At 37.4% G+C, this 25,909-nt stretch overlaps 1 protein-coding gene across 3 annotated transcripts in view; it reads right to left on the reverse strand.

Annotated features, from left to right (window-relative positions):
* Positions 1-25,909, reverse strand: part of SMAP1 (small ArfGAP 1) — a 107,580-nt gene that overhangs the window by 61,958 nt on the left and 19,713 nt on the right. For all 3 annotated transcript variants that reach the window (XM_086608288.1, XM_086608286.1, XM_086608287.1), the window contains exons 2-4: positions 18,985-19,118; positions 18,202-18,287; positions 14,463-14,538 (exon numbers count right to left, since the gene is read on the reverse strand). In XM_086608288.1, coding sequence (XP_086464414.1) covers positions 14,463-14,538; positions 18,202-18,287; positions 18,985-19,118 — 296 coding nt within the window. The remainder of the gene's footprint in view (positions 1-14,462; positions 14,539-18,201; positions 18,288-18,984; positions 19,119-25,909) is intronic.

Raw genomic sequence — 25,909 nt, forward strand, 5'->3', positions numbered from 1 at the left:
TAAATATTTACAGCAGAATCCCGATCACCACTCAGGATTGCCAAGCAAGGTTTTAATCATAATTTTTAAACTGTTCTTTAGGAGACTGAGATCACTGAAAAGCAGGACTATGTAATCCCACAGCAAAGTAACATACGGGTTTTCTATTTGGTATTTATCAACCTTTATTAATAATGACTTGTTTCTATAGGCTTGATCAGAAGCAGCAGTAAAGGAAGATCTATTCCATGTACTTGGGTCTAAATCTGAGTACCTGAAAATACTGTTGTTTACAAGCAGACATCCCTCCTTTAGTGTAGGAAAAAAAAAAATTTTGTTTGAAAAAAAAACCCCAACACTATACCACAGCAAGAATTGCTTTTGTTATGACTTTTCTAATTTGTCATTTTTAATCTAATTGTTATATTCCAGTAGAAACAAATAGATAAAAGCTAAAGAATCAGTTTCTAGAAAAACTGGCCAGTATTGACAACAACTATGAATTTTGTAGAGCAGACAGCAGGGAAGGTAGAAAATACCATTGTTTTATTTAAATCCAATGGAAAAAGACATTTGAGCAAGTAGGTGGTAAGAGTAAGATTTGTCATCACAACCACTAAAGACAAGTGACAAAACCTCCCCCACTTTTGGTCACATGTGTAAAGCATTCATCTAAATTTCTATATCAAAATTCAAAACTTGATTTCCAGCCATCTTCCAGAATTCAATTAAGAAAGCACACACTGATCTACTCTGATAACGTATGTTAGCAATACACTCTGGAAAAGTTGTCAACTAAGACATCCTTGAGTATTGGCGCTTTAAAGTATCAGTCAAAACCAATGGCAAGGCCTGCGACTAACCATACACGCTGCTAGAAAAAGAATAAAGTTGACGTGCTTGTGTGCATTGAGAATGTATTGCAAACTGACAGCTAGCATCTGAATATTTCATCTTAGTTTTTAACTTAAGAGTAGTTGGGTCTTTCGATTAAGAAACAAATTCATAATCGCCTAAACGAGGGAATGAAGGCAAGAAGCTGTTTAAGTTTCCACATTTATACTCTATGTCCACAAAATTTCAATCACATTTCAGACCAAACGACTTGTAGTCATTTCATTTTTAGCAATTCTTGAATCTCTTTCCATTGTTTGTGGTTTTGGACTCCTTTAAGAACGCTGATAAAATAAAAATAACCATTTTCTGTAATGAAACTCAACCCTGTCTTTAAAGCATCATGTACATTCAGTGCTGAGCAAGAAAATACATACACATGCAACAGTACTGTAAGATTTCATTTTCACCTATGCTCTGGAAGAGAGTCTTTGGTTCACAAAAACCATAAGATCAGAAAAGAAAGGATCTGCAGGTTTACAATATTACTCTAGTTCCCTACCCCTTTTAAATGGCAATGTTTACCTGTCCCTATTTTGTCTGTTAAAAACTTCTATAGGATTTATTAAGTTATCACTTAGCAGTGGCACTATCCAAATAGATGCTATGTTAGCAGTTCACAGAAAAGCACCAATACAAACAGTATTTGGCCCCGCAGCTCTGCTGTAGACTATGCATCAGACTATGATTTCGAGGGAAAAAAGTAAGCTTAAAGAAGCACTAAATGAAGCTATTGGAGAATATAACACACAAAATCTAAGAATTATTTTACTTTAATTCAGTCTGTACTAATTTTATTTCTGATAGTAGGTAACAGTGGTACAAACACTTAGGGTCATTAAGGTCAACGTACTAAATAAAGTTTTCATTGCAGTTTTTCTAAAAATCCTGTTCTTGATACAACGCATGTTGTTATATACCCTTTTATTAAAAAAGGTTCAAGTTAAAGCTTTAGAAACCTGTATTAAGCTTCCATTTAAATATGAAATTTAGGGCGCTATCACTCAGAAGATTCAAGAGATTAAGAAGTGAGTGTGCTATCAAACTATGTCAATATAGTCAGGAAATTAGCAGCTGAATCAAATACAAAGGTGCCCTCGAGTGGCCATTTTATATGCACACAATATACAGGGAAAAATTCTAATGGAAGAGGACTACTCTATATTCATTTTACGGGTTTTAAGTTCAGCTACTACATATGTTTTTTCCTCATTTCAGCAGACTTTAATTACTGTACATCATCAACAAATGTTGACAACACTAAAACTGGTATTTTATTTTAAAGCAGTAGCAATTAAAGACTGTTATTAGATGCATATAAACATATAATCAGTTGCTTACCATTTTTTAAAGATGTCTATTCTCAAAATACTGACAGGAATACGAGTACTAATGTATCATCAACAACATTTATCTACGAATTTCTGCAGAAGTTCTTTAGGACAACTGGCAAGACTGTTTTTAAAGTTACTAAAATGTCTCCTTTATCCAGTGTTTGGACACCACATAAAAAAGGCTGAGTGTCTGCTTCACAAAACACAGCAGCAGCCGGCTTTTCAAAGCAGCCTGTACTGCTCTTCCGTCACTATTCCGAACATGCTCATCACTCCTCCATCCCTCCAGAGTGCCCGTATCTCATTACAGAAATACAGCGAAGCTTGTGCGCAGGCTAGCCGTCATTCTGGATGTGTGCAGAGCTATAGACGTTCACAAAATTTACATCAAGCAGAGATGAAATCACTCAATGTTCTGGGAAATACAGATATATTCAATAGTACTAGACTTGAGCGCGAAGTATTTTTTCAAACTCTGACCAAGAGCATTTCTTCAGATTATTCAGCTTTGCCTTTAGATAACCAACTCTTGAGATATCACAGAGTCACTATGGCTTAATTAAAAGCTAACACAGGATAAACAAAGCAGATGCTTTTAATCTCTTACTGGAGTGCTCTCCGTTTTCCCTGTCCAACCCAACAGATGCTTTCTGTATTTGTTCCAGGGAAACCTGCCTTTAATGAGAGCTTCCAAACACTTCAGAATAATACCTTTTCTTTCCTCTTAAGTGGCTTGACCTGCTGCATATAGGATCAGTTACATTTTCACGATCCACGTTAAACTGGCAATAGAGTCACTGCAGATTCCAGCTTTGGCAGAAGTTTTATTTACATGGACATAGTGACTTGCAGCTAGGTGGTCCAGCTGTGTGAACTACTCCTCAAATGAATACTTATGCAAGTGAAGAAAACAAGACTCTGCACGCAGGAGCTACTAAGAATGCAGTCAGATACTGAAAATCCACACCCTGGCTTCTCTAACTCATTCGTTTCATCATTTCTGTGCAAAGTCCAGCTCAAGGGCAGCCACTAGTGGTACACCCAGGCGTTGATATTGGAGGCAATTAATTAACAAATTATTTACACCCCACACAATGGGACACAGTATGTCATCAGCAAGTTTTATACAAAAATTATACAAAACGAGGAGGAGTGGCTGATAGAGTAGAGAGGTGTGCTGCCATTCAGAGCACCACTGACAGGATGGGTCAACAGGAACCACATGAAGTTCAAAGGGAAGTGCCAAGTCTTGCACCTGGGGAGGAATAACCTCATGTACCAGTACAGGCTAGGTGTCAGCTGGCTGGAAAGCAGATTTGCAGAAGACGATCTGGAGGTCCTGGCAGACAAGCTGGATGTGAGCTAGCAATGTGGCCAGTTCCAGGCTCACAAGTACAAGAAAGAGACACAGGCGGACTGGAGCAAGTACAGCACAGGGAGACTAAGACAATTAAGGAATTGGAGCCCCTTTCAGGCAAGGAGAGGCTTAGTGAGTTGAGACTGTTTAGCCTGGAGGAGAGAAAGTGGAGTGGGAAGGAAGGGAAGAAGTCTTATTATCGTGTATAAATACCTGGTGGCAGGGAGCAAAGACTGAGGTAGACTGCTGCCTGTGGTATCCAGAAACAGGATCAAGAGGCACTGAAGGTAAATTGAAACACAGGAAAGTCCATTGAAACCTAAGAATAAACTTTCTTCCTTTTTTTTTCCCCCTCTCCTGTGGGGTAGCTGAATACTGGAACAGGTCACCCAGGGAGGTTGTGGAGTCTCTAGCCCTGGAGATACTCAAAATCCAACTGGACACAACTCTAAGCAATCTATTCTAGCTGACCCCACTTTGAGCACAGAAAACTGGATGATCTCCAAGAATCCCTTCCAGTCTGAGCTATGCTGTGGTTCTGTAATTAAAGCCATTCTAGCAGCATGATCTTGCAAAATGAATGCATCCCACTTTTCCTATCCCTGTCCTCAACTCATAATTTTTGTATGGTATTTCAGTGCTTCCTATTGATACCTACCTTCATTAGCGTATTTCAAAAATACTTTATATCACTTGATTGACAAATTCTTCACAGTCCACTAAAAAACCCACTATGGTTCTTGCAATATTGGGAGGGGTAACTGGTAACCTCTCTCCAAGCCCATGACTGAACGCTTCTCAATGCTACTATATCCTTGCTGTTCACGTACCCTATCATATCCCAATTTATCCATCTCAAGATGTCCACGTGACATATTTTACTGCAGAAAATGTATTATGGATTTAATCTCCTTTAACATAACTTTCTGGAAAACGTGCCATCGCAATCTCTAAATTCACATCACATTTTATGCAGTTGCCTGTCTAAGTTCATACTTCTTAAATTATACACAATGTCTTAGGAAAGCATGGAAAATTTAGACCCATTATTCTTTTCCTTCAGCAAACTTAAGAGTTATATGAAACTTCTGCTCCATACATAATTCACACTCTTTCTTAAATATAGAAATTTTGTTTACTATTCTCTAAACATTGTCAGGACATGATAATATATTCACACTCCATGTAGTGGAATAGATTGTGCCAGTTTATAATTTTTGAGACTGAAAGTATCTGGAATCTACTTAAATTAATTCACAATGCACCCTGAATAAGACAATTTCCATACACATGCTGAGAAGTTGTGCTCTTTCTCCTCCTATGTACTTATTTTTATTACAAGCTGCAGAGATTGTTTGTGATAATACCTACATAGCTAATCTTTATCCAGACTCAACACAGTGACCTCACTGCTTCTCCTCATTATTTGTATGGCATAAGGGTCATTGTACAAGATACAAATAGGAAAAAAAGTTTAAGAAAGATTCTATTTTTACAGTTTTTATTTTACATCAAAGAGGAGGTGCAAAGTTTTTTAAAAATTTAGAAAATATGATTGCTTCAAACTTGATTTCCTGAACCTCTGTGCAACTTAGTAGACTTTTAACTTAGCAGCATGTAGATACAGTCAAATTAAATTATTTGGATTGGGTATGCATACCCAATCCAAATAATTGTATACTACTTCATTAGTGTAGTCCTGTGTCTCAAAGAATCAGGCCAGCAGCTTGTTACTCAATAATATATTTTTGGCAGATTTTTTTTTTTCTAGAACCTCAGTTCTAAAAACCACACATTTCCTCTTGCATTATTGGTTAACTGTGTGATCATGCACTTCAAACCTTACTTCCTCTAATCAGTAACTTTGGGAGATTCTTACTGATTCCCAAATACCTAAAACAAGCAATGTTTACTATTTCTATTGGCCACTGCCTCTCAGATCACAAGCCTCATTAACAACTGTCCCTCCACCTCACCAGTTGCACAGCTTTGATTACAAGTATTTGGGAATCAATATAGAGATCATCAGTCAAGATGAATACTCTGTGCACAGCTTTGATTACAAGTATTTGGGAATCAATATAGAGATCATCAGTCAAGATGAATACTCTGTTCAGAAATTACTTTCATAAAAACAAACATATTTGGAGACGCAGAGCACCAGTCCCAGAGCCACTGGTCTTATCCTACTTCCGCCTTATTTCCAGAGTGAACAAATGACTTCTGCTGAAGATAACCCAAGTGAGCACTTCACCCTGTCAGCTATAGGCACTATGTTGATTTATTCTGTTTGTAACCAAAAATCAAACAGCATCTCTCGTCCAAGCACAGAAACCCAGTCAATGCATTTTTATCAGCTCTGTTCAGACCCGTACCAAGCCAAGGGCTCTGACCTTTCATAATGGCTTCCCTTCAACAAGAGCAAATTATACCCACTATTGTCACTTTAGACATCATTCCAGGTACTGGTGATAAACCTATTAAAGGATGGGCATAAATTAGCTAGGAATATTAAGCAGAGAAGCAGCCTTGGGATCACATAAATTCTTTTAACAATGACAAGATGATATATGCATATTTTCTCTCTTAAACAACAGGATTTCTGTTCTTTAAAACTGATTACTAATTCTGAAGTGAAGAGTTGCCAGCTCGGTAAGTTGTTACACACTCATATTCCTACACAACTAGAAACTGCCTTCACATTAGTTGAGCAGATGACATCTATCTGTTTCTTAAGATGTAAGTATGGAGGGGAAGCAATGCAGTCTTATTCTCCAGGTTTTATTATTACAGTCAGTAATATGGGTAAGTCTAATCTCTGAAAAAGTTCTTCTGCACTAGAAAGTGACCTCTCCAGCAATCTTCCATTTTCAGTTCTGGATTCAACTACTAAGTCTTAGGATTGGTTAGATAATCAAGGGAAAGCAACAAGGCCAAAAAGTGAACTTGTCAAATAACTGCTTTGTCACAATAGTCGTCAGCGTGAATTAACACTTGAAATCTCTCTCTTTCACTGGAAAATGCAGTCTGTCCGCAAGCATTTGTTGTGATATTCTGAACAGATTCCTGGGAACACGCCTCATTCTGCATTCAAACCAAGCTGTACGTCATCCATTTTCAGTTTCATTCAAGTGTTTCAAAAGAATCAAAAGTTATGATAGTTCAACTAAGACAACAATTAGCCTTGAATATACCATGATGTCATTTTTTTCAGCCTGTAAGAGAATTCTATTAATGAACTGCAAACATTCCATTTTCAATTCATTAAACATCTTTTATCTGCTGGCGATGTTAGAAAACCTACTGTAAACATTATTTCCCCAACACAAGTAACAAATTTCATGAGAACTGGGAGAAGAACCTGACCTAAAAGCCAAGAACAGCTAAATCTGCCACAGCTTCCAAGAAAATACCACCATGGGAAATACTTGTAAAAAATAAATAAAATTAAAAAAAAAAAAAAATCTCCTTGGCATAAACACACAGGCTGCGACAACCACAGGCTACAGTTAGAAGTCTTACCAACACAAATTTCTCTTTTCTGGATCACCATCACCATCTTCATCCATGTTTTTTTTGGAAGCAGAAGAAAGTGGTATGAGGAAGTAAGAGAATACCAAGTTATTCAGAAAATTGCCAATATATCCCAGACAAAAAAAAAATAAAGTAATAAATAAATAAATACAGAAACAAAAGAGTAACTGCAATTGTGCCAAGGTCTGGTGGGAGGAACACAGGAGAAAGGCCTAAACAGGGAAAAAAGGGGAAAAAAATTACTAAAAAGGGAGTAAGTTAAGGCAGGCCGTTGCCTAGCCTATCTGATGTGTTTCCATTTGGGAGTTCCTTTTGTATACCCAGATTTAGAACTATGCAAGTCTTTTCTACTGTAATAAGGAGACTCTCTAAAACAGTAAGGCACTTCATCCTCCTGAAAAATCATGATAGCTTTATATTTAATTCTCTTGGAATGAATCTTGTGTCTCCAACAAGGTTCATATTTGTTCCACTTATATTTACTGCAACAATTCTGAAAAAGTCCTTTAAGTGATTTATTTAAGCATATAAGTTCAGATTCTTGGGGAAAGGTGTTTGTATGATTATAAGCTGTGCTCTTCTAAGAGTGCTCCAGGAGACAGTAAACTAAAGGAGCATAAACAGTTTAATGAGAGCCCAAAGCAAACAACAGATTTAATAAGCAACAGTCTTCAGGACTAAGATTGTTCAAGAAGAAACTGCTTTGCATGCTTTACCCTTCAGTTCTAGGATTGTTGTGTACAAAAAAAAACCCTACGATTCCTATAAAAAGATTTGCCTATGCTTGAAAGTGATAATCAGCTGCAAGTCTGAAGTGGAATGATATTCCTGAGCAGTTTCATGTCAGCACCCATCTGAAGGAGAGTTTAACACAAAAAATTACCTCACACCACTTGACCTACGTCAACTGTCTGTAGTTAATTACAGAAGTGATGGAAGCTCTCCATTGCGTTGTACAAGCTTTCAGGCATAAATTAAGTCAAACAACAGTAAAATCGCATAGTAAAATGCTCATATTACTGTATCTTAGATGCACCACATTTACAAAGACGCCCTAATCACTTCACTACTATGTGAAGTCTGTTTTATTGGGTTCAGTGCTATACCTTGCATCATTACTTAGGCTTATTTATGCCTAAAAATTAAGAAGAGGGTTTAGCAAAAAAAGTACAGTAGAGGAGTAGAATATTATGCTGAGGATATTTAAAATAAGTTGACTTGCTAACAACTACTGCTGCTCCTAAGTTGATTATTCAATGAGCAAAAGAAGCTCCTGCTGTTAACAATACCAAATCACACGTGTTATTCACAGAACATATATATATATTCCCAAGTAACATTCTGTCAGCTTCGAGTGTTTTTACTTGTGTTATTCCTCTTTTTAAATTTAAGCATTCATAGAAAGCATAAAAAACCATGAGGTCTTGAATGTTTCAGAATTACATCATACCAAAGCAAACCAGGAAGGCAGCTGGCCAGATCAAGAGATGTGGGTTTCTTAAGCAATCGGTCTTTAGAAGTCTTGACAAATCGAGGTCTCACCACCATAGGACTATGAACTACTTTCTGAGAAAAGAAGTGTTGATCTTTTATACAGGTGTGACTCTTGTTAGGGAGAGAATTATGATAGGCACTGGCTTGAGAAATAGTACTTCTAACTCTGTCATGGGCTACACTGCTTAAATGGAATATATATTTATAATAAAGATAGATTTTCCTAAACATTATAAATACGATATAGTTGTCTTCACAGTTTTAGTCATAACATCACAATTCTACAACTGTGTCTAAGCATTTACAGATCGTTTCAACTGTAAGAGTTTGTCAAAGAACTGATACGCATCTGAAGATACTTCCATCGAGTTAAAAAAAAAATATCAGTTTGCCTCCTTGGGTAGGCTGATGTATTCAAAGTTTTCTTCTTTATATTGATCAGAATAAAGCTTAAAAATAAATGCTGCTACTTTAACAGCAGCTAAGCAGATTTTTTTTTTTTTAAAGATGGCAATATTCCAGTGCTCTGGAAATAAAGTATTTCTACAAATGCATTGTTAGACATCTTTCTAAACTTTTTCTTCCTGTCTTACAACATGCAGCAGCAAATGCATATGTAACTGCCACAAAATTTCTAATTATTAGAAAAAGGTTTGTGTTCCAAGTAAGATCTAAAAAAGTATAAATATTCAAAAAAAACTGAAAGGCACCCATAAAACTCATCTACATTAGCATATTCCTTAAAATGTCAGATTTATTTTAACTATATTATTGTGTTGATAAAAAATAATTAATACATCATTTCCATTGACATTTTTTCCTAGGCTTCCCCCTCAGCTACATTGCTTATTCTGAATCAGAGCTCCTGTTATTTGTTTCATCTGAAGTACATGTGAAAGTATATCTATCTCCAAAAAGAAGGGAAAAGCATAGCGTGACCACTTTCATAAATTCCTTGCCTACATCACCTAACCTGACTCAGAGCACTGTAGTTTGCCTACCTGGGACTATCATTCCTGCTGCATTCCAGAAGATTTTTCTCAATGCTAAAGCCTAGGATTGTGCTTAAGAATAAGGCCTGATACTAGAACGTTTCCCAGCACCAAACAAAACAAAACCATAAAAAATAAATCAAAGAAAAAAAAAAACCACACCAAAAAACTCAAACAAGGGTTATTCAAGGATGTCAGTCTCTCAGGTCTTTCAGCTGGTGGACGTGCTCACTGAGCCACTTTCTATCATTTATCAGCAGTCCTGGCTAACCGGGCAGGTCCCAGCTGACTGGAAGTCAGCAAATGTGACGCTCATCTACAAGAAGGGCTGGAAGGAGGATCTGGGGAAATACAAGTTTGTCAGTCTGACCTCAGTGCTGAGGAAGGTTACGGAGCAGATCCTCTCAAGCGTCATCACGGTGCATGTACAGGACAACCAGGTGATCAGGTCCAGTCTGCACGGCTTTATGAAAGACAGGTCCTGCTTCACTAACCCGATCTATGACAAGATGACTCACTTAGTGGATGAGGGAAAGCCTGTAGATGTTGTCTACCTAGACTTTAGTGAAGCCTTTGACATTGTTTCCCACAGCATTCTCCTGGAGAAACCGAATGCTCATGGCTTGGATGGGCATACTCTTCCCTGGGTAAAAACTGGCTGGATGGTTGGGCCCAAAGAGTTTTGGTGAATGCAGTTAAATCCAATCGGCAGCCAGTCACAAGTGGTGCTCCCCGGGGCTCAGTACTGGGGCCAGTTCTGTTTAATATCAATGATCTGGATGAGGGGATCACGTGCACTTGCAGTAAGTTTGCAGATGACACCAAGCTGGGCAGGAGTGTTCATCTACTTGAAGGTAGGAAGGCTCTACAGAGGAATCTCGATGGGCGAAGACCAACCGTAGAAGGTTCAACAAGGCTACGTGCTGGATCCTGCACTTGTGTCACAACAACCCCATGCAACACTACAGGCTTGAGGAAAAGGGGCTGGAAAGCTGCCTGGTGGAAAAGGACCTGGGGGTATTGGTCAATAGCTGGCTGAATATGAGCTGGCAGTGTGCCCAAGTGGCCAAGAAGGCCAATAGCATCCTGGCTTGTATCAGAAATGGTGTGACCAGCAGGATGAGGGAAGTGACTGTCCCCTTGTACTTGGCACTGGTGAGGCTGCACCTCAAATACTGTGTTCAATTTTGGGCCTCTCACTACAAGAATGACATTGAGGTGCTGGAGCTCGTCCAAAGAAGGCTACAAAGCTGGTGAAGGGTCTAGAGCACAAGTCTTATGAGGAGCGGCTGAGGGAACTGCGGTTGCTTAGCCTGGAGAAAAGGAGGGTCAGGGGAGACCTTATGGCTCTGTACAACTACCTGAAAGGTGGCTGTAGTGAGGTGGGGGTCAGTCTCTTCTCCAAAGTAACAAGCAACAGGACAAGAGGAAACAGCCACGGGACGCTTAGATTGGATATTAGGAAAAATTGTTGTCAAGCATTGGAACAGGTTGCCCAGGGAAGTGGTGGAGTCACCATCCCTGGAGGTACTTAAAAGACGTGCAGATGTGGGGCTTAGGGACATGGTTTAATGGCGAACTTGGCAGTGCTAGGTTAATAGTTGACTTGATCTGAAAGATCTTTTCCAACCTAAACGATTCCATGATTCCATTATTCCATAAACAAGTCACAAGCCTGCACTGAGTCTAAGCAAGAAAATAAGAGAGTAACTATTTACTGATAACCCACTTGTAACAGCTGAGTAAACTGTACTACTCATTTAGTCGTGAGCAGTGATACAGAACCATTTCACATTTTCCAATAATGATAGATCAGAAAACTCTGAGATCTATGCATTTTAATAGATTTTAAATATTTTTTTTAAGTCAGGCTGCTTTCATTTAGCATTAGATTTTTCTAATGTATATTTGATTTCTACTTAAATGCATTATTCTATTTAAAATGTAACTAGCCAATAAAACTGCAGATGCTTTTTTTGCCCATAGCTTTATCCTGCATTGCCTTTCAGTGAACCGTGAAAAAAAAATACTAATTTTTCATATTTGCCTATTTTTAGTCTGCATCTTTGATGGCACTACTGGTCTCTGCACTAGGTAATTTTGTAATTATAGTGTGTGTTTCTAAACCCCAAATTTAGTAATACAACAGTCTTGTCAGAAAACAAAACATCTCATATAATTAACAATTATAAACAAAAATTTTGTAACAAAAGAAAAGATACATGAATCCTGGGCATCACAGAACCAAGAACTGAACTATGACCTATATTCCTGGGCTTCAATCAACAAAATACATTAACATCAATACAGGTGTTGTACTGTTAGACAAACTTGAAAAGCTTATAATCTTGTCAAAATTAAGCTAAGAGAAATATCATACTGCATGTTTTAAGAGAACCTATTCGAAACAACATGTATGCTACAGGAAGTTTTTACCACAAGCAACTTGTAACAGTGGACCAAATCCAGGAAAGCCCTTTAGATTTTTAAACACCACCTCAGTGAAATTATTGGTTAAAGAAAGTGACCCTTAGGGCATAGCAGGCCTGTTTCCGTACTTCTTTATTACTTGCTCATACCCAAAACAGACTCATTTTACCAAATGACAACATACATATGCATCTCCAACTTAAATCAGTATTAATCCAAGCAGAAGGCATTGCTATTTCAAAGGTGATAACAAAAAGTGTGCTAAAACCTCACGTCACCCCAACAATGCCGATTTAGACTAAAAATAGGACACAGGGTGCTCTCTGCAAAAGTGGGTAAAGAAATTTTTCAGAAGAAAAGAGCTTGCCATGACATAAAGCACAGACACCTCACCCAACAGTTCACAAGACTATTACTCATGAAAGTATTCTGCTAGCAAGTGCTTTGATGCTACCAAAACACTTGGCAGAGGGCTGTTGACTACAAGTAGGAATCTCCCCCTTCCTCCACAGCCGCCCCTCAGTTCCAAGGGAATCTCAGCCACCTCCTGGCAGAATGGGAAGAGGGAAAGTGTCTCAGATGTCATCAGGACTGCGAAAGGAAAGCTTTAGAAACTGTCACCATCCCCTGCACGAGCGCACAGAAATGCATACCCCTACAGAACTCCCTTCCTCATCTCGTTCTTCTCAAACTCCCCAAAGACCTCCATGTGCTGTAAGTGTAGGGTAACTTCCCCTCTTACCTGCCAACAATACCCAGGAGCAGAAAAGCAGTGTTTCAGACAAGCAGAATGGAAGCCCAGCTTCCCCTTTTCTTCCTCTTCCCTCTCAGTCCCAGGCCCACTCGAAAGATGATCACTGAATACCAGCCACAGCTGGGCTGGGGCCAGAGCAAAGGAGGGTAACCCAATTCAAGCAGCACACTACGACTATAGGTGCTATGCTAGTTCAGCTAATTTATTATCGTGTACTTTTAGGATTTTGCCATAACTGTGATTTCAGATTGCCCACCTCAAACCTGATGTTTGGTGGCCTTGAAGAAATGCAGGTGAATGTGAATGAGCATGAGTCATCTATTGCTAAAATATTTCATAATCAGATTTTATTCCTATCTCAGAGAGATTATGCCATTTACGTTAGTCAATGAAAGAAAAGTCCAAGTAGGAAGAAATGAAATAGTGTTCCCTACTCAGCAGTAACATGCACCTCTTCAGCTTGTCTGGATTCTATCCTTGCTGCTATGACAAGTAAGCAATTCTTATTAGGCTGCAGTGTGATAAAGCAAAATCAGATTACTCCTTCAAACATATTAAGGCAGCAGTGGACTACTATATTAGACACCTAGGCTCTCTGTTTAGAAAGACCTTCGGAGTCTTTTGAACTTTTAAAAGTAGTATAATTTTAAACAATTCTTCCTATTTTCTGTTTTGGAATAAAAATAAAGAAGGGTAATTGACAGTGTAATTGAAGTCATAATTGTATTTTACCTTTTAAGTGAATCAATTTCCCCCTACTTCAACAATGCTTAATGATACACACTTCTCTAGTTTTCAGGTTTGTTATTTTGCTTCTAAAATGAAACCATCATTCAAAGATCCATCTTCTCAGATTAGAAAGGTAGCATAAACTCCCACTCTTTACGTTCACCCTTGCACTTGTTTCCCTGTCAAAGTTCACTGTCTATTAAGATGGAGTAGTTAAGTTACATGTTAGGTCATACTTAAATAATGTAGGTATAGAGGACTGTGTGTTTAAGCATAAATACACTTATATGAATAAAAATATATAAACTAGATTGTATGCCCCAGAAATAGACGTATCCAAAATCCGAACAAGGCTGTGAACTTCGGTAAACACAGACATTCTTAAAACTGCTTTGCCAGAAAAGCACTCACCAATTTACTGCAGTGAACACACAGGTACATGATTAAACAGCTGGTTTGCCATACTGCCCATGTCTGCTATTACAGTGCACCTCGCTGCAAGCAACTCTGGAATTCAGCAGAGCAGTAAGATCCTCAGAAGAGGGGCCCAAAACACTCTAGGATTTCTCATCAAGGTATGACAGAGAATGAGGAAAGAAAAAGTCACCAGAAATAGTAATCCTATCTTATCCCTGTAACATGGAAAAAGATACTCAGAAAGGACTCAAAGTATACTGTTGAAGAACTGCCCATCACTGAAACAGGGAAACACAATACAAAGATTTGGAAGCAAGCTAGTTGTTGGATCATAATGCTTTGCTGCTATAAATTTAATAGACAATGTATGCTGAACTTAGAGAACCTAGGAATAACTTTCAAGAGATACAAAAGAAAGCATTTAGCTCTGTATCAAAAAGTTTTCAACTGTGAAAGACATTTTCATATACATAAAGCTTCCTGCATTTCTCTTACATAGCTTTCAAAAAAGAAAAGTAACAGAATTCTTGTTGAAACTGTTTACTTACATTGAAGGCGTTAACTGCATTTTTATCATAATACTTCTTCTTTTCATACTTATCCCTGATGAAAAATTCCACAGCTCTGGAAGTAGCAAGTTTAAGGAAAATATGCATTCAGATAAATAGCACCATTAACCTAAAAAGCTGACAGGTTATTCAGATTAAAGACCTGCACCAGATTCTTGCTCCATCTCATTTTGTAGTTTTAAAACAACAGAACAAACTGCTCTGCACAGAACAATTGCTATTGCAGCATACAAAAAGAGCTTCGTTTTACTGCAGAGAATCTCAGTTTAATCTCTCAACAAAACAATGTGAGAAAGATACACTAGAAGTAACTCAGTGCTCCACAGTTAGGACGTTTTCACTTGGTATTTATCAGCTACAGGGCTGTAGTACTACAAATACTTGAACAGAGGTACTCGTATAAGGTAAATGATTAAAGTATAGTTTACCATCAAGAACTTGGAAAAAATACTTTCTCTTCATATAAAAGGTGAAATGTATGCACCCGTTCTCTGATTTGCACAAATTATGTCACGCATCAAAAGCTGATCATAAACCGTTCTCTGACATCATTAAGTCCTCCATGAGAGTGTCCTATAACAATAAACATCTTTGTGGAAGGGAAAGAAAACTAAAACACTGGTGACAAAAAGATATTGAAGCAAATGTGGAAACAGCAGCAAGCATATTGATGTCCAAGACCAGAACTGATAACTCACTAGCAAAGACACAAAAAGGACAACTATTTGGTTTCCTCAGCTATTCTCTCAGCTTAATAAAGCAGCTCATTCAAAGCAGAGTGAATAACTTTAGTAAAGCTGATTCTCTGGTATCTGTAGAATAAATTTCAACTAATTTGTTCAGCAACGTAATTATCCATCCAAAAATCAAAATTGCTAACCGTGGAAGCTCAGATTCACTGCATCTTAAACTTCCATAGCAATTTTTCCTCAATTGATAGAAAGATACCTTAGCTCCACGTACTATCACTTAGGAGTAACACTGAGCTCAGAGCACTCAGTTCCTTCATTCTGTGCATCAAATTATATTGTCAAAAATCACATTTAGTTTCCAATTGTATGCAAGCGTCACCTGAAAACACTGCTTCGTAAAAGCTGCAAAACCCAAAACATTACTTTCCACCTCTTTCCAAATATATCTACACTTTAAAGCGCACCTTAAGCACTTTGAATGTACAATTATCTCAGTACTAATAGTGCATTATTCTTTACGCATACCAAAAGACTGTAATTTTGAAAAAAAAAAAATCAATGTATATTATCACATTACAGATGAATGGAAGTTGTGCAATATGCAACTCCCACAACTCTTCAAATTTAGCTAAGACTAAACAGGAAAGTTTATTTTCAATCTGCCATACAAATTACTGCATTATATAATCCCAGTGGAGGGAGGAGATAGAGAAAGGGAAATCAATTCCCTTTGCTTGAACGGGAATTCAAGCACCCATGCTTTTTGGCTGTAACTGTATCAAATTATAACTAATTTGGAAGTAAATAGAAAATATTCAAAACTTGATTGTTGTAAAATATCTTAGAACAACCTATCCTTTCTTCAAATAAAAAGTCTTAGTTATTTTCTAAAATCAATATTTTCAGATGACATTTATTTTATCAGGTGTTTTAAATTTTGGTTGCTTAGGTTTGCGTGTTAGATATTTTAGGTCTTTTGCAAATATTTCCCTGTTTTTAGTAGTTCCCCAGAATGCATACTTGATATTTCAAACAATTAGAAAGTTTTCATTAAAAAATTATTAACGTAGAATCCTAAGTATTTAAATTTCATTTGGTTTAATTTTTCAGGATGCTATTACACTGGGTATTAAGTTGTGTATTTTGAAAAATATCCACTTTATTCAAGTTATTCCACTTTAATATGCATGAATTTTTGGACTACATCTAGTTTTCTTTAGATCAATAACCTACTGTGTTCTTGTTAACAAAAGAATTTAAAGCAATCTCAACAGATGCCAAAACTGTTTTAAGAAGTGAGTAAAATGAAGAGAAAAAATGATTTAATCTACACTTGGGAAAAAAAAAAACCACACACAACTTTCAAACAGAAAGCTAAAGCTGACATACAAAAAGCCACCAAGATGATACTGATGAGACATAATGCTGATTTTGTAGTGATACAAAGGGCAAAGTGGAAAGGCAAACAAAAGCCCATAACACAACAGCTTGGCATTCATGACAAGCAGGTAAGTAGCTGACAAAGTTAAGGGGAAACTGAGAAATAAACCAGCAAATGTTGTCATCCTCTGTCCTGGCACTGTCTTTTTATTAAAAAGAACACATACAATGAAATACATACATTGACCAAGTCCACCACTCAGAAACTGACAATTGTTCAAAAGGCTATATAATTACTTCAAGGTATACAGTGTCAACAAAAGAATTATTTTTAAAGTCTGAAAATAAGACTGCTGGTCTGATCTGACAAGAAAAGCTTAGAGGAAAGCACTATTGCTTCTCCTGCAATAGCACCAGGGAATTCAAGTTAGCTGCAGTAAGAATAAAACATACAACTTCGAGATCCACTTTTGAGTAAGTTTTAGTCGAAGTATTTCAGTCTTATAGCTGAAATAAAGTTCTAGAATATTACAGCTGGAATACTACAGTGCTATCTGGTTTCAGTTACTTTTTTCTCATGCATATGTATGTTTCATTTAAAAGCTACTGGAATATGGAGAAATGTATCTGTCTTGCTCAAGTGCATTTTATCATGATGAGTCTAACTCTTAAAAAAAAAAAATCTTCTGCACATAGCATATCCAGCATAGTGTCTAATAAACACAAGAACCAGAATTACTACCAGATAGAGAAGGAGAAAATTCAGATCCAGTTACAACAAAGTCCATTGTATCAGCCTCCATAGCCTGTATCGTCATCAGGCTAAGAGAGCCGGGGAAAAATTCAGCTCTCTTGACACTAGGTGTTTAGGATCTCATTATACTTAAAGAGTTCCAGTAAGATCAAGTGAAGCAAATCCTACCTGTGGAGTAACATCACTAAACCAGAAGACAATATAAATCTAAACTAATGCCATTATACATTATCCTAAAGATTCAGTACATTCAAAAATGGTATTTTTTGAGGAAAGCTATTTATTAGTGGTAGACAATTTTTCTTCCCACTGTCTCCTTCCAGGTACATGGTGATAACCACACACCAATACAAGGGGAAGCCGTCAGCGAGATCTGGTTTATTTAGACCATGTTAGTCATTTGTGCTCACACGTCTAATAGAATGCATGTACTTCAACTCCAAAAAAATCACAGAATAGTTAATCTAGAGGAAGAAATCCATACTTCACTTGAGTAAGATCCAATGGCTTATTTTACTTTACAATTCAGCTCATTATTTCCTGCTCAAATGCTTCTAACTTCAGCTGGCAGCTACTCAAGACAAAGACAGAATACTCAAAAGCTCTCTAGTATCGCTCTAACTTCCTACATATAGGGAATTTATGAAGTCACCTCTTCTGAAAGCAAAAATAAATGGGCCTTGCCAAATCTCATTACAAAGCAGATTTGCTATAACTGGAGTAATTTAAACCTTTTCTGAACTGTTCCCAACTTCCAATGCCATTTCTCATACAACAATATCAATGAAATAAATAAGGTGAGTTGCCAAACGTAGCAGTTCCTTGAAACAGTCGTAACACCTAAACTGCATTAAAAGTCATTTCAATGTGAAAGCTAAAACAAAAAGGATACTGATCTGTTTGAGGTCTTCGGAAGTTCTCTGGTAGATTAGCTTCATAGAGTAGTCTTGCTTTAGTATTTCCCATTTCCTGCATGCACTAAGGAAAAGAGGTAGAAAACAGTTCATTCACGTCCATCAATACTTTAAATCCTGAAAAACTCAGAATGTTATTGGTGTGCTTAAACGACATTGCAAGGTTTTTAACTTGGAGACCTCTCTACTGCTCTATGTCTTGCAAGATGCTCCCATGGCATAGGAGGGCTACCAAGACTTGTTGGACAAAATTTAACAACATAGACACTGTTTACACTGTAAATTAACCCATCCAGTGAAAGATAAACTTTCATCTCTCAGGACGGCTCTTCAGATCAGGAGGAACAGGAGTAAGAAAATTTATCTGGCAGCAGAAAGAAGCTTCAGACTGAAGCATACCTGGTAAAGTCAGTACTTGGTACACCAAAACAATGTAATCAAGAATCAGACGGATGTGTGAATGCTACCTTACTGTCTCCTACTGAAAAGGAGAAGGCTTACAAAACATTTTCTACATATACAACAAAGCAGCAGCTTTAGAGTCCCCATGGCAAGGTACAACACATCTAAAATGATATAGAAAAGATAGTTCAACCAATTTCTGAAGTGATTTTTCAGAACTTATTACAGTAGGAATATAAGACATCAAGAACTACTTTGACTGTAAAGCATTTAAGTTGGGGTATCATGACAAACTCAAATCCTTTCAAAAATACTCCTGGCATTCCCTTCAAATTTAAAACATATTTTAAACATTTTACCTGTATTTGCTCTGGTGTCCATTGGTCCAGGTTGACAGACTTGACCCTTGATATATGAACCCCGAGATTTCTATGTATTCCAGCACATCTGATGCAAATAAAAACACCGGTGTTCCAAGAGGCCCATCTTGGACCTAAGGGGAGTGAGGAAATAAACTACTTATTTTCAAAATTCCATATACTGTGAAGATTTTCTTTGGCATAATTCTATACTGACAACAGGAATAAAGAAGTCTGAATAAAGGCTAATGGCTGTTTCTCTAGGACATCTAGTTACTTTTAACAAATCTCCACTGTTAGCAATTTTATTTATTGCTTTCTACTTCTAAGTGATGTCACATATACTTGAGTTAGCCAGATTAAGCTAGGAAGTCATATGTTGTGTTCATTGCTCCCTTTCCCCCATCAAACAACAACAACAAAACCACAAAAACCTGAACAAACTTTAGAAAGTTGGCAGACTAGTGGCAACAAGATTTTGCTCACATCTTTAATAATCCTTACGGCTATGTGTCAGATGCAAGCATCAACAGAAATCAGTAGAAGTTGCCTCTTTTTCTCCAATTAAAGCTTCCTAAGACATGCATCTGTATCCAACTTGAAATTAAGCGCAGGGCAATCTTATATCAATGCAACAAATCCTTTAATACCTCATACAGCGCAGACTTTACAATAGTAGCATGCAAGCTCTTAGGGAATGATTAAATGATTATACAGAGATTTGCAAAATGAACAGATAAAAATATCCATGACTAAAAATGGTGGAAAACTGAATACATTCAGTACCCTGGATTCCTAAACTACAGTATGAGTTGCCATTCACAGCCCAGGCAATTTTCTCACAGAATCAGGTTGATCTATGAACCTTACAGTCTGTAGATCTATTGTACAAAAAGATATCTCTCTCACAATTTATACTGTAAGCTTTAGTGCTCCAGGATAGAGTTTTGCAGGCCATTTGCCTCAACATGACAATCAAGTTTCAGCTAAAGTAGTACACCAGAAGAAACTTAATCAAAAAACCTCCTTAGCCACTCCACTGTAGATAAAGTACTCCAGCTTACGCAATTGCTTCATGTAGTCATGATGGTTTAGAAACAAAAAGGTAAGGCAAGGTCTTGTGTGCCCAACAGTTTGTCTAGTTCTTCCCCAAACTATAACTCAGAGATGTGCTTTCTAAAGCGGGAAGACAGTTTTGATCAGGTTACAGGGACAGGAGATGTTTATCTGTAGTATCTATATGCTATTCATATTTTCATCTTATAGGGTGTTTACACAGCCACTACAAACTTTTTACCCCAACAGAGACAGTACAACTACACATGACATGAGTTTCCTATTCTTCAGGTTCTTCCTCAGCTGTAATATCCCAGATAAGTAAGTTCTATATTAATGAGACAAGCCTGGAATGAGGGCTTGACATGACTGAAGTCTATCTCAATAAATGAGGAGGAAGATCATTAACTTTGTAGTTTAATATTTTAACTTAAAATTTTGTTAACGAAAAGAAAGATGATCACACAACTTGTGAATTAGCTGGTTTTCTCCTGGAAAAGAACAGTTTAACACTTTCCCAGAAACTCAGATTTCATTAATTTGTACTGACTTCTGAAATAACTTGGGGAAATCAAATGTATTTAAATTAAGCAGTGGAACAACAGATAAACTTGAGACAAGACAAAAATATTCACGTGTAATCTCTGAATTTATTTCAGACTAATGACAATACACTATTAAACACTTCAAACAAAAAGCGTTTTAATTAACACCAATCAATCACAGCCACAGTTAAGTGTAGGCAAAAGAAGTTACAAAATCATGTTTTCTGTGTGGGCATCAAATCAGCTGTGCTTGACTTAGCCAAACAGCCAACTACAGCTTAGTCTGCAAACCTTCTTGTGCAAGAAATGTTTAACAGTAATTTGGACTGATTCAATAAATAATTTACAGTTATCCCTGTTCTCTATGAAGTCAGGATCTTTACTTCTGTATGCAGGAAACATTTTGAACTTAACAGAATTATTCACAGGTTTCTTCTCGTTGGGTCCTTAAAGACACATTTTTCTTCAGCAAAATTTACAAAAGTAATCTAGTTTATCTGCTGTATATATTTTGCTATCCAATTAAGAAAACAGACATTTGGCTTCAGAAATGAAGACGGGATGTTAAGAATCTTGATGACTGCTATTTCATATACCTTCACATGTCAGTAGTAACGCTATCGTGGCTATCAAGAACTGCTTTATACAGTGCAACTCCAATCAGCCAATATTAACATGAAATACTGTTTGACATAAGTCTTAATAAAATTGTAATTTTATTCTTTTGAAAGCCATTGAATGCAAGTTTTTTACTACAAGAGGTGAGCTGCACTTCAGCAGCTTGCTACACCACTAGCAATGCAAAAATACAAAAATACTCTTTAAGAATTAATTTCTTCAGTCATTTAAGATACAGATAACTGCTTAAAAAAAAATTTTCAGCCTCTTCCACCTTTTGATAAAGTAGGACATCAGAAGAAACTTAATAAAAAGTGACCAATGTTTTTTCTAGGCTACATACTATACTACATACTCTATACTATGGAGTCCCTGAAACACTGCCTGGATGAACCACGGAAAAAAGTTCAGCAACTCCAAGACAGATTACTGCTTCTGAGATGAGAAACTAATATTTTTTTTGGTCAATCTAAACTTTTGTTTCTTTTCTATATTTGTCTACTAGCCAGACTTAAATTTCCTTTTCAATTCTTAATAGGTAATTAGGTCATCTGTGAAGGTGTGTGCTATTTCCAAGAAATTATCAAGACAATATTTTGAATGCGTTAGGCCATTCTTGTGAACACCTGACAACCTTCCTTAGGATGGTCTGACATTAGTTATTTTTTTAAAGGTTGCTTAAATTGTTAATCTGGAATAAAACCCCACAAGGTTTATCGTGCGTAGATAGTCTTACTGGCAACTGTAATTCAGTTACCTTCACACAAAGCAGTGATTAAGTTTTGATTTGAAATTTAAACACAGCGCAAGTGCAAACTTGTTGTAAGAGCTGAACAGAAAGATGGATTTGAGCTGTCACATGGCTTCACACAAATTAATTTGGAGTCTTGGCTATTATACGCTAAGCAGAGAATACCAAGCAACACTTCCCACTGTACTGGGCCCAGCTGGGATGGATTTAACTTTCTTCATAGCAGCCAGTATGGAGCTATGCGTTGGATTTGTGGCTAAAACACTACTGATAACACTAATGTTTGGATACAGCAGGACAGCGCTTGCACAGACTCAAGGCCTTCTTTCCCATCCCAACCCCGTGGGCAGGGGGTGGGCAAGAGGCAGGGAAAGGACACAGCCAGGGACATCCAAAACCATATGACATCATGCTTCGCAACAACAGCTGGGGAAGGAGGAGGAGGAAGGGGGGACGTTTGTGGTTATGGCATCTGTCTTCCCAAACAACCGTTACACACTCTGAGATCCCGCTTTCCAGGATGTAGCTGGACATCTGTCAGCTGATATGTAGCAGTGAATGAAATTCTCTTTTCAACTTCACTTGCGTGGGCAGTTTTTGCTTTCCTTTTTACACTGTCATGATGTTGAGCCACAAGTCTTTCCACATTCCTTCTGGTTTTTTCCCCATTCCACAGGAGAAGGGAGCACTCGAGGTAGGGTCAACTGCTCGCCGGGGCCAACTCACCTCACCTGCTACTACATTAGTTTGCATTCAGGAATTGTGTATCAAGTTTTTACTAGAAACTAGAATTCAATTAGATGTGCAGAAGCAGCATTAATTGTGACATATTTAGAGTATTTAAGGAGTCTCTTATTAGAGGCCATCTAGACTTCTAACGAAGAAATACATAGCCACAAGACACAACATTTCCTGGTGTCTTGAAGTTTTTAAAATTGCTAGATAACTTGTGAATTTAAGAAACAGCCTGAAGAGAGTCTTTTTTTTCCCAGTTACAATAAACTTTTATGACAGTACAGCTATTGTACAGAACATCCTCCTACTTGCAGAAATACCTGCAGCTACCAAAAAACTGAGAACATTTCAAACACCGACTTCAGCTGTTTAAAAGTTAAGTAATAAAGACCTTGAAAGTAATTTACATAATTTTAGACACAGGTCTTCACATTAGTTGATTTCAAGCCAATTTTTAAATTGCTGAAAAAGTTATCCATCTTCACATGACATTCTTTTATTCTAAAATGCATTACAATGTGAATTTTGTGAAGAGGCCTTATTTTTACATATTCTCTGGTGAGTTGAAAGCTTTTCTCCCAACATATTTCAAAAATCTTCCCACTTTTCCCCCTACTTTCCCCTCTTCAAGACATCATTTTTTATGAGATATTTCTCCTCCATATTATTTAAACTGGCCTAGTACCTTGCACATGCTTAATGTGTGTGCATATACTCCCTTATATCCTTTGCTTCCCCGTCCCCATAACTCAATTCAGTTTGGACCATATGTTCTACTCCATTATATTAGACAGCTGATGGAAGAAGCTGCAATAAACATTCACAGCATTGCTGATACACCCTGCTAATGTAATTATAGCTGATAGAACCAACTTCTTGTGGGTACCGCTGATACAGATCTTCAGACAGGAATAATGACAGGAATGGTAATGCTGAAGCTGGTATAGTGCCTTACAAAAGGAAATGCAAGACAAAGCATATTAGTTTTTAGAAGTCTAAGGTTTAAATTTTATTCCAAATTGATCAAGTTTTATTTTGCAGTAGCGGATGCATAGGCCTACATCATACACAAAAACACAAGGCTTACAAGACACTGACCACTTAAAGATGCTGAGGGAAAAAGTGCTTTTACCTGCATTACAAAAAACATGGAAGCCTCATATGCCAACTGTATATGAATCAAAGCAGTCAATACAAGGTCAAACACTGCTTTAGCTCTCCTTGTGATTAGTCTGTACAAAAAAAATGCTTTAAACTTCTCAGTCAACACTCCATCCTCTACTCAGCAGAAAGAAGTTAGTGAGAAAGGTTACATACTACCAGACAAGACTGGGCAGGAGCAGGTGTATCTCCCACACAAACAAGGTAAAAACCAAAGAAAAGTAGTGGAGACCAGAACAAACTAAAGAGACACAAAAGGAAACTAAAATACTGAGATATGACAGAACTGGGAGATGTCCACAAAGAAGCAAGTGTAAGATTACTGCAGGTATGACTACAAAGTAGGAGAATGATAATGGTTGCCTCCCTTATCGCAATAATTCAGAGTCTCCTTCTCTCCATCAGTCCACTACCATCTGTTCGGCTTTCCGTAACTGCAGGTTGATGCTGAAAACACTTATTTTTCTGCAACACAGGTGCTGCCCACTGGTACTAAACATCTAAACTTACAGGGAGCAAACAGAGGTCAGAAATGGGGTAAGAGAACAAGCACACCGTCTTTCAATTTTGTACTTGCTGTCCAAGGGAAGGGTGACTGTTTCACATCTCAGTGAACTGCTACACTATATGCATAAAATCAGTTAGCCAGCAGACTAGTAAGTTTGAAACAAAGTTTTAAATGCAGAAACAATGAAGAAACTTGTCAAAGACTAAGTTTAAATAAGGTTTGTATTACAGAGGCACTGTTCTTGCAGTTACCAATTAGCAGTTCTACAAGGAGGGAAGCCAAGTGTTACCTGTAACAGAAGACTAACTGCTTTGCATCTCAATATAGTCTGTAGCAAACTTATCTTGGGCCAACATCTTCAAAGACTTCTGACAGACTACAATTCTTCCTTTCACTCAACTGCACCCTGCCTGTCCTTTGATCAAGGAGCACAGTGAAGTGACTTCAATTCTCTTCTGTTTCTCCAAATCCTGCTGCTGGTCGATGGACTTTATTTGTCAAATCACTGGCTCCATCTTGTGGAATAGAGAATTAACTGCAAGAAAATCCACACGTTTCTTCTGACTCATCCTGAACAGTTGCTAGCCAGTTCCTGAAAAACTATTACTTTTGGGCCAAAGACTTACCAAACAGCTTCAGTGGGTGCATCAGTACAAGCATGACCACGCAGTGCTAGCTCTCTCTGCATTACTCTCTCGTGCAATTTATATTGCACAAGTGTTCTGCTACTCAATGTTTCAATCAAGTTATCAATGAACATTTTCCAGAAACATTTGTAATTTCTCCAAGCTGAGATACAGATAAAGATCAGGAACAGAAAACAAGTATTTTTATGTATTAGATATAGAGAAAAGAAGGAAAATGCATAAGCAACAGTTGCATTTTGTGTAATTCAACACAGGAACAGTTAACTAACACAAACAGTCTCTCCTCCAGCGGGTATCCAGGGAAGAACATAAGAACAAGGTAGAACTATAGCGACTCTCCTGAGTTTCTCTCCTTGAAACAGGAATTAAGTCCAGGTAATACTAAAGTGCTCAAAAGCAGCACTATTACTATCATCTATTTTCAGTATAATCCTACTGCTTCAAAGACCATCTCTTACTAGTGTCATTGGAGGCTGCTTAGCTCTCCCCAAAAAATCTAGAACCGTATCCACCGCCTCCAACCATTTTTGAGTCACAGGCTCTCAGAGAAAAAAGCAGGGGGTAAATCCAACAAGAAAACACACCCCCTCCCCAGTACAAAAAGCTTAATTGCAATGTTAATCATGTCCACTGAATCAGTTTAATCTTCAAAAGAGTAGTAAGAAACCAGGAAGAAATGTCAGACTTTGTGAATTAAAAGAACGAATCTTCTTAGAAAGAATAAAAGATCTTGCATAAATATCTTGAAGCAAAGGAAACTGTGCAAGCACCACAGTACAAGAATCTTTATTCTCAAATACAATGTTCTTCAAGGTCCTTGAAACTTTAGTCTTTTGAGACTACTGATAAGGGACTATTTACCTGTCACCTGATCCACTGAACCGGCTTCTGATTAAGCAGAACA

Source organism: Tauraco erythrolophus, chromosome 2, assembly GCF_009769465.1.
Source record: "Tauraco erythrolophus isolate bTauEry1 chromosome 2, bTauEry1.pri, whole genome shotgun sequence".
NCBI lineage: Eukaryota > Metazoa > Chordata > Aves > Musophagiformes > Musophagidae > Tauraco > Tauraco erythrolophus.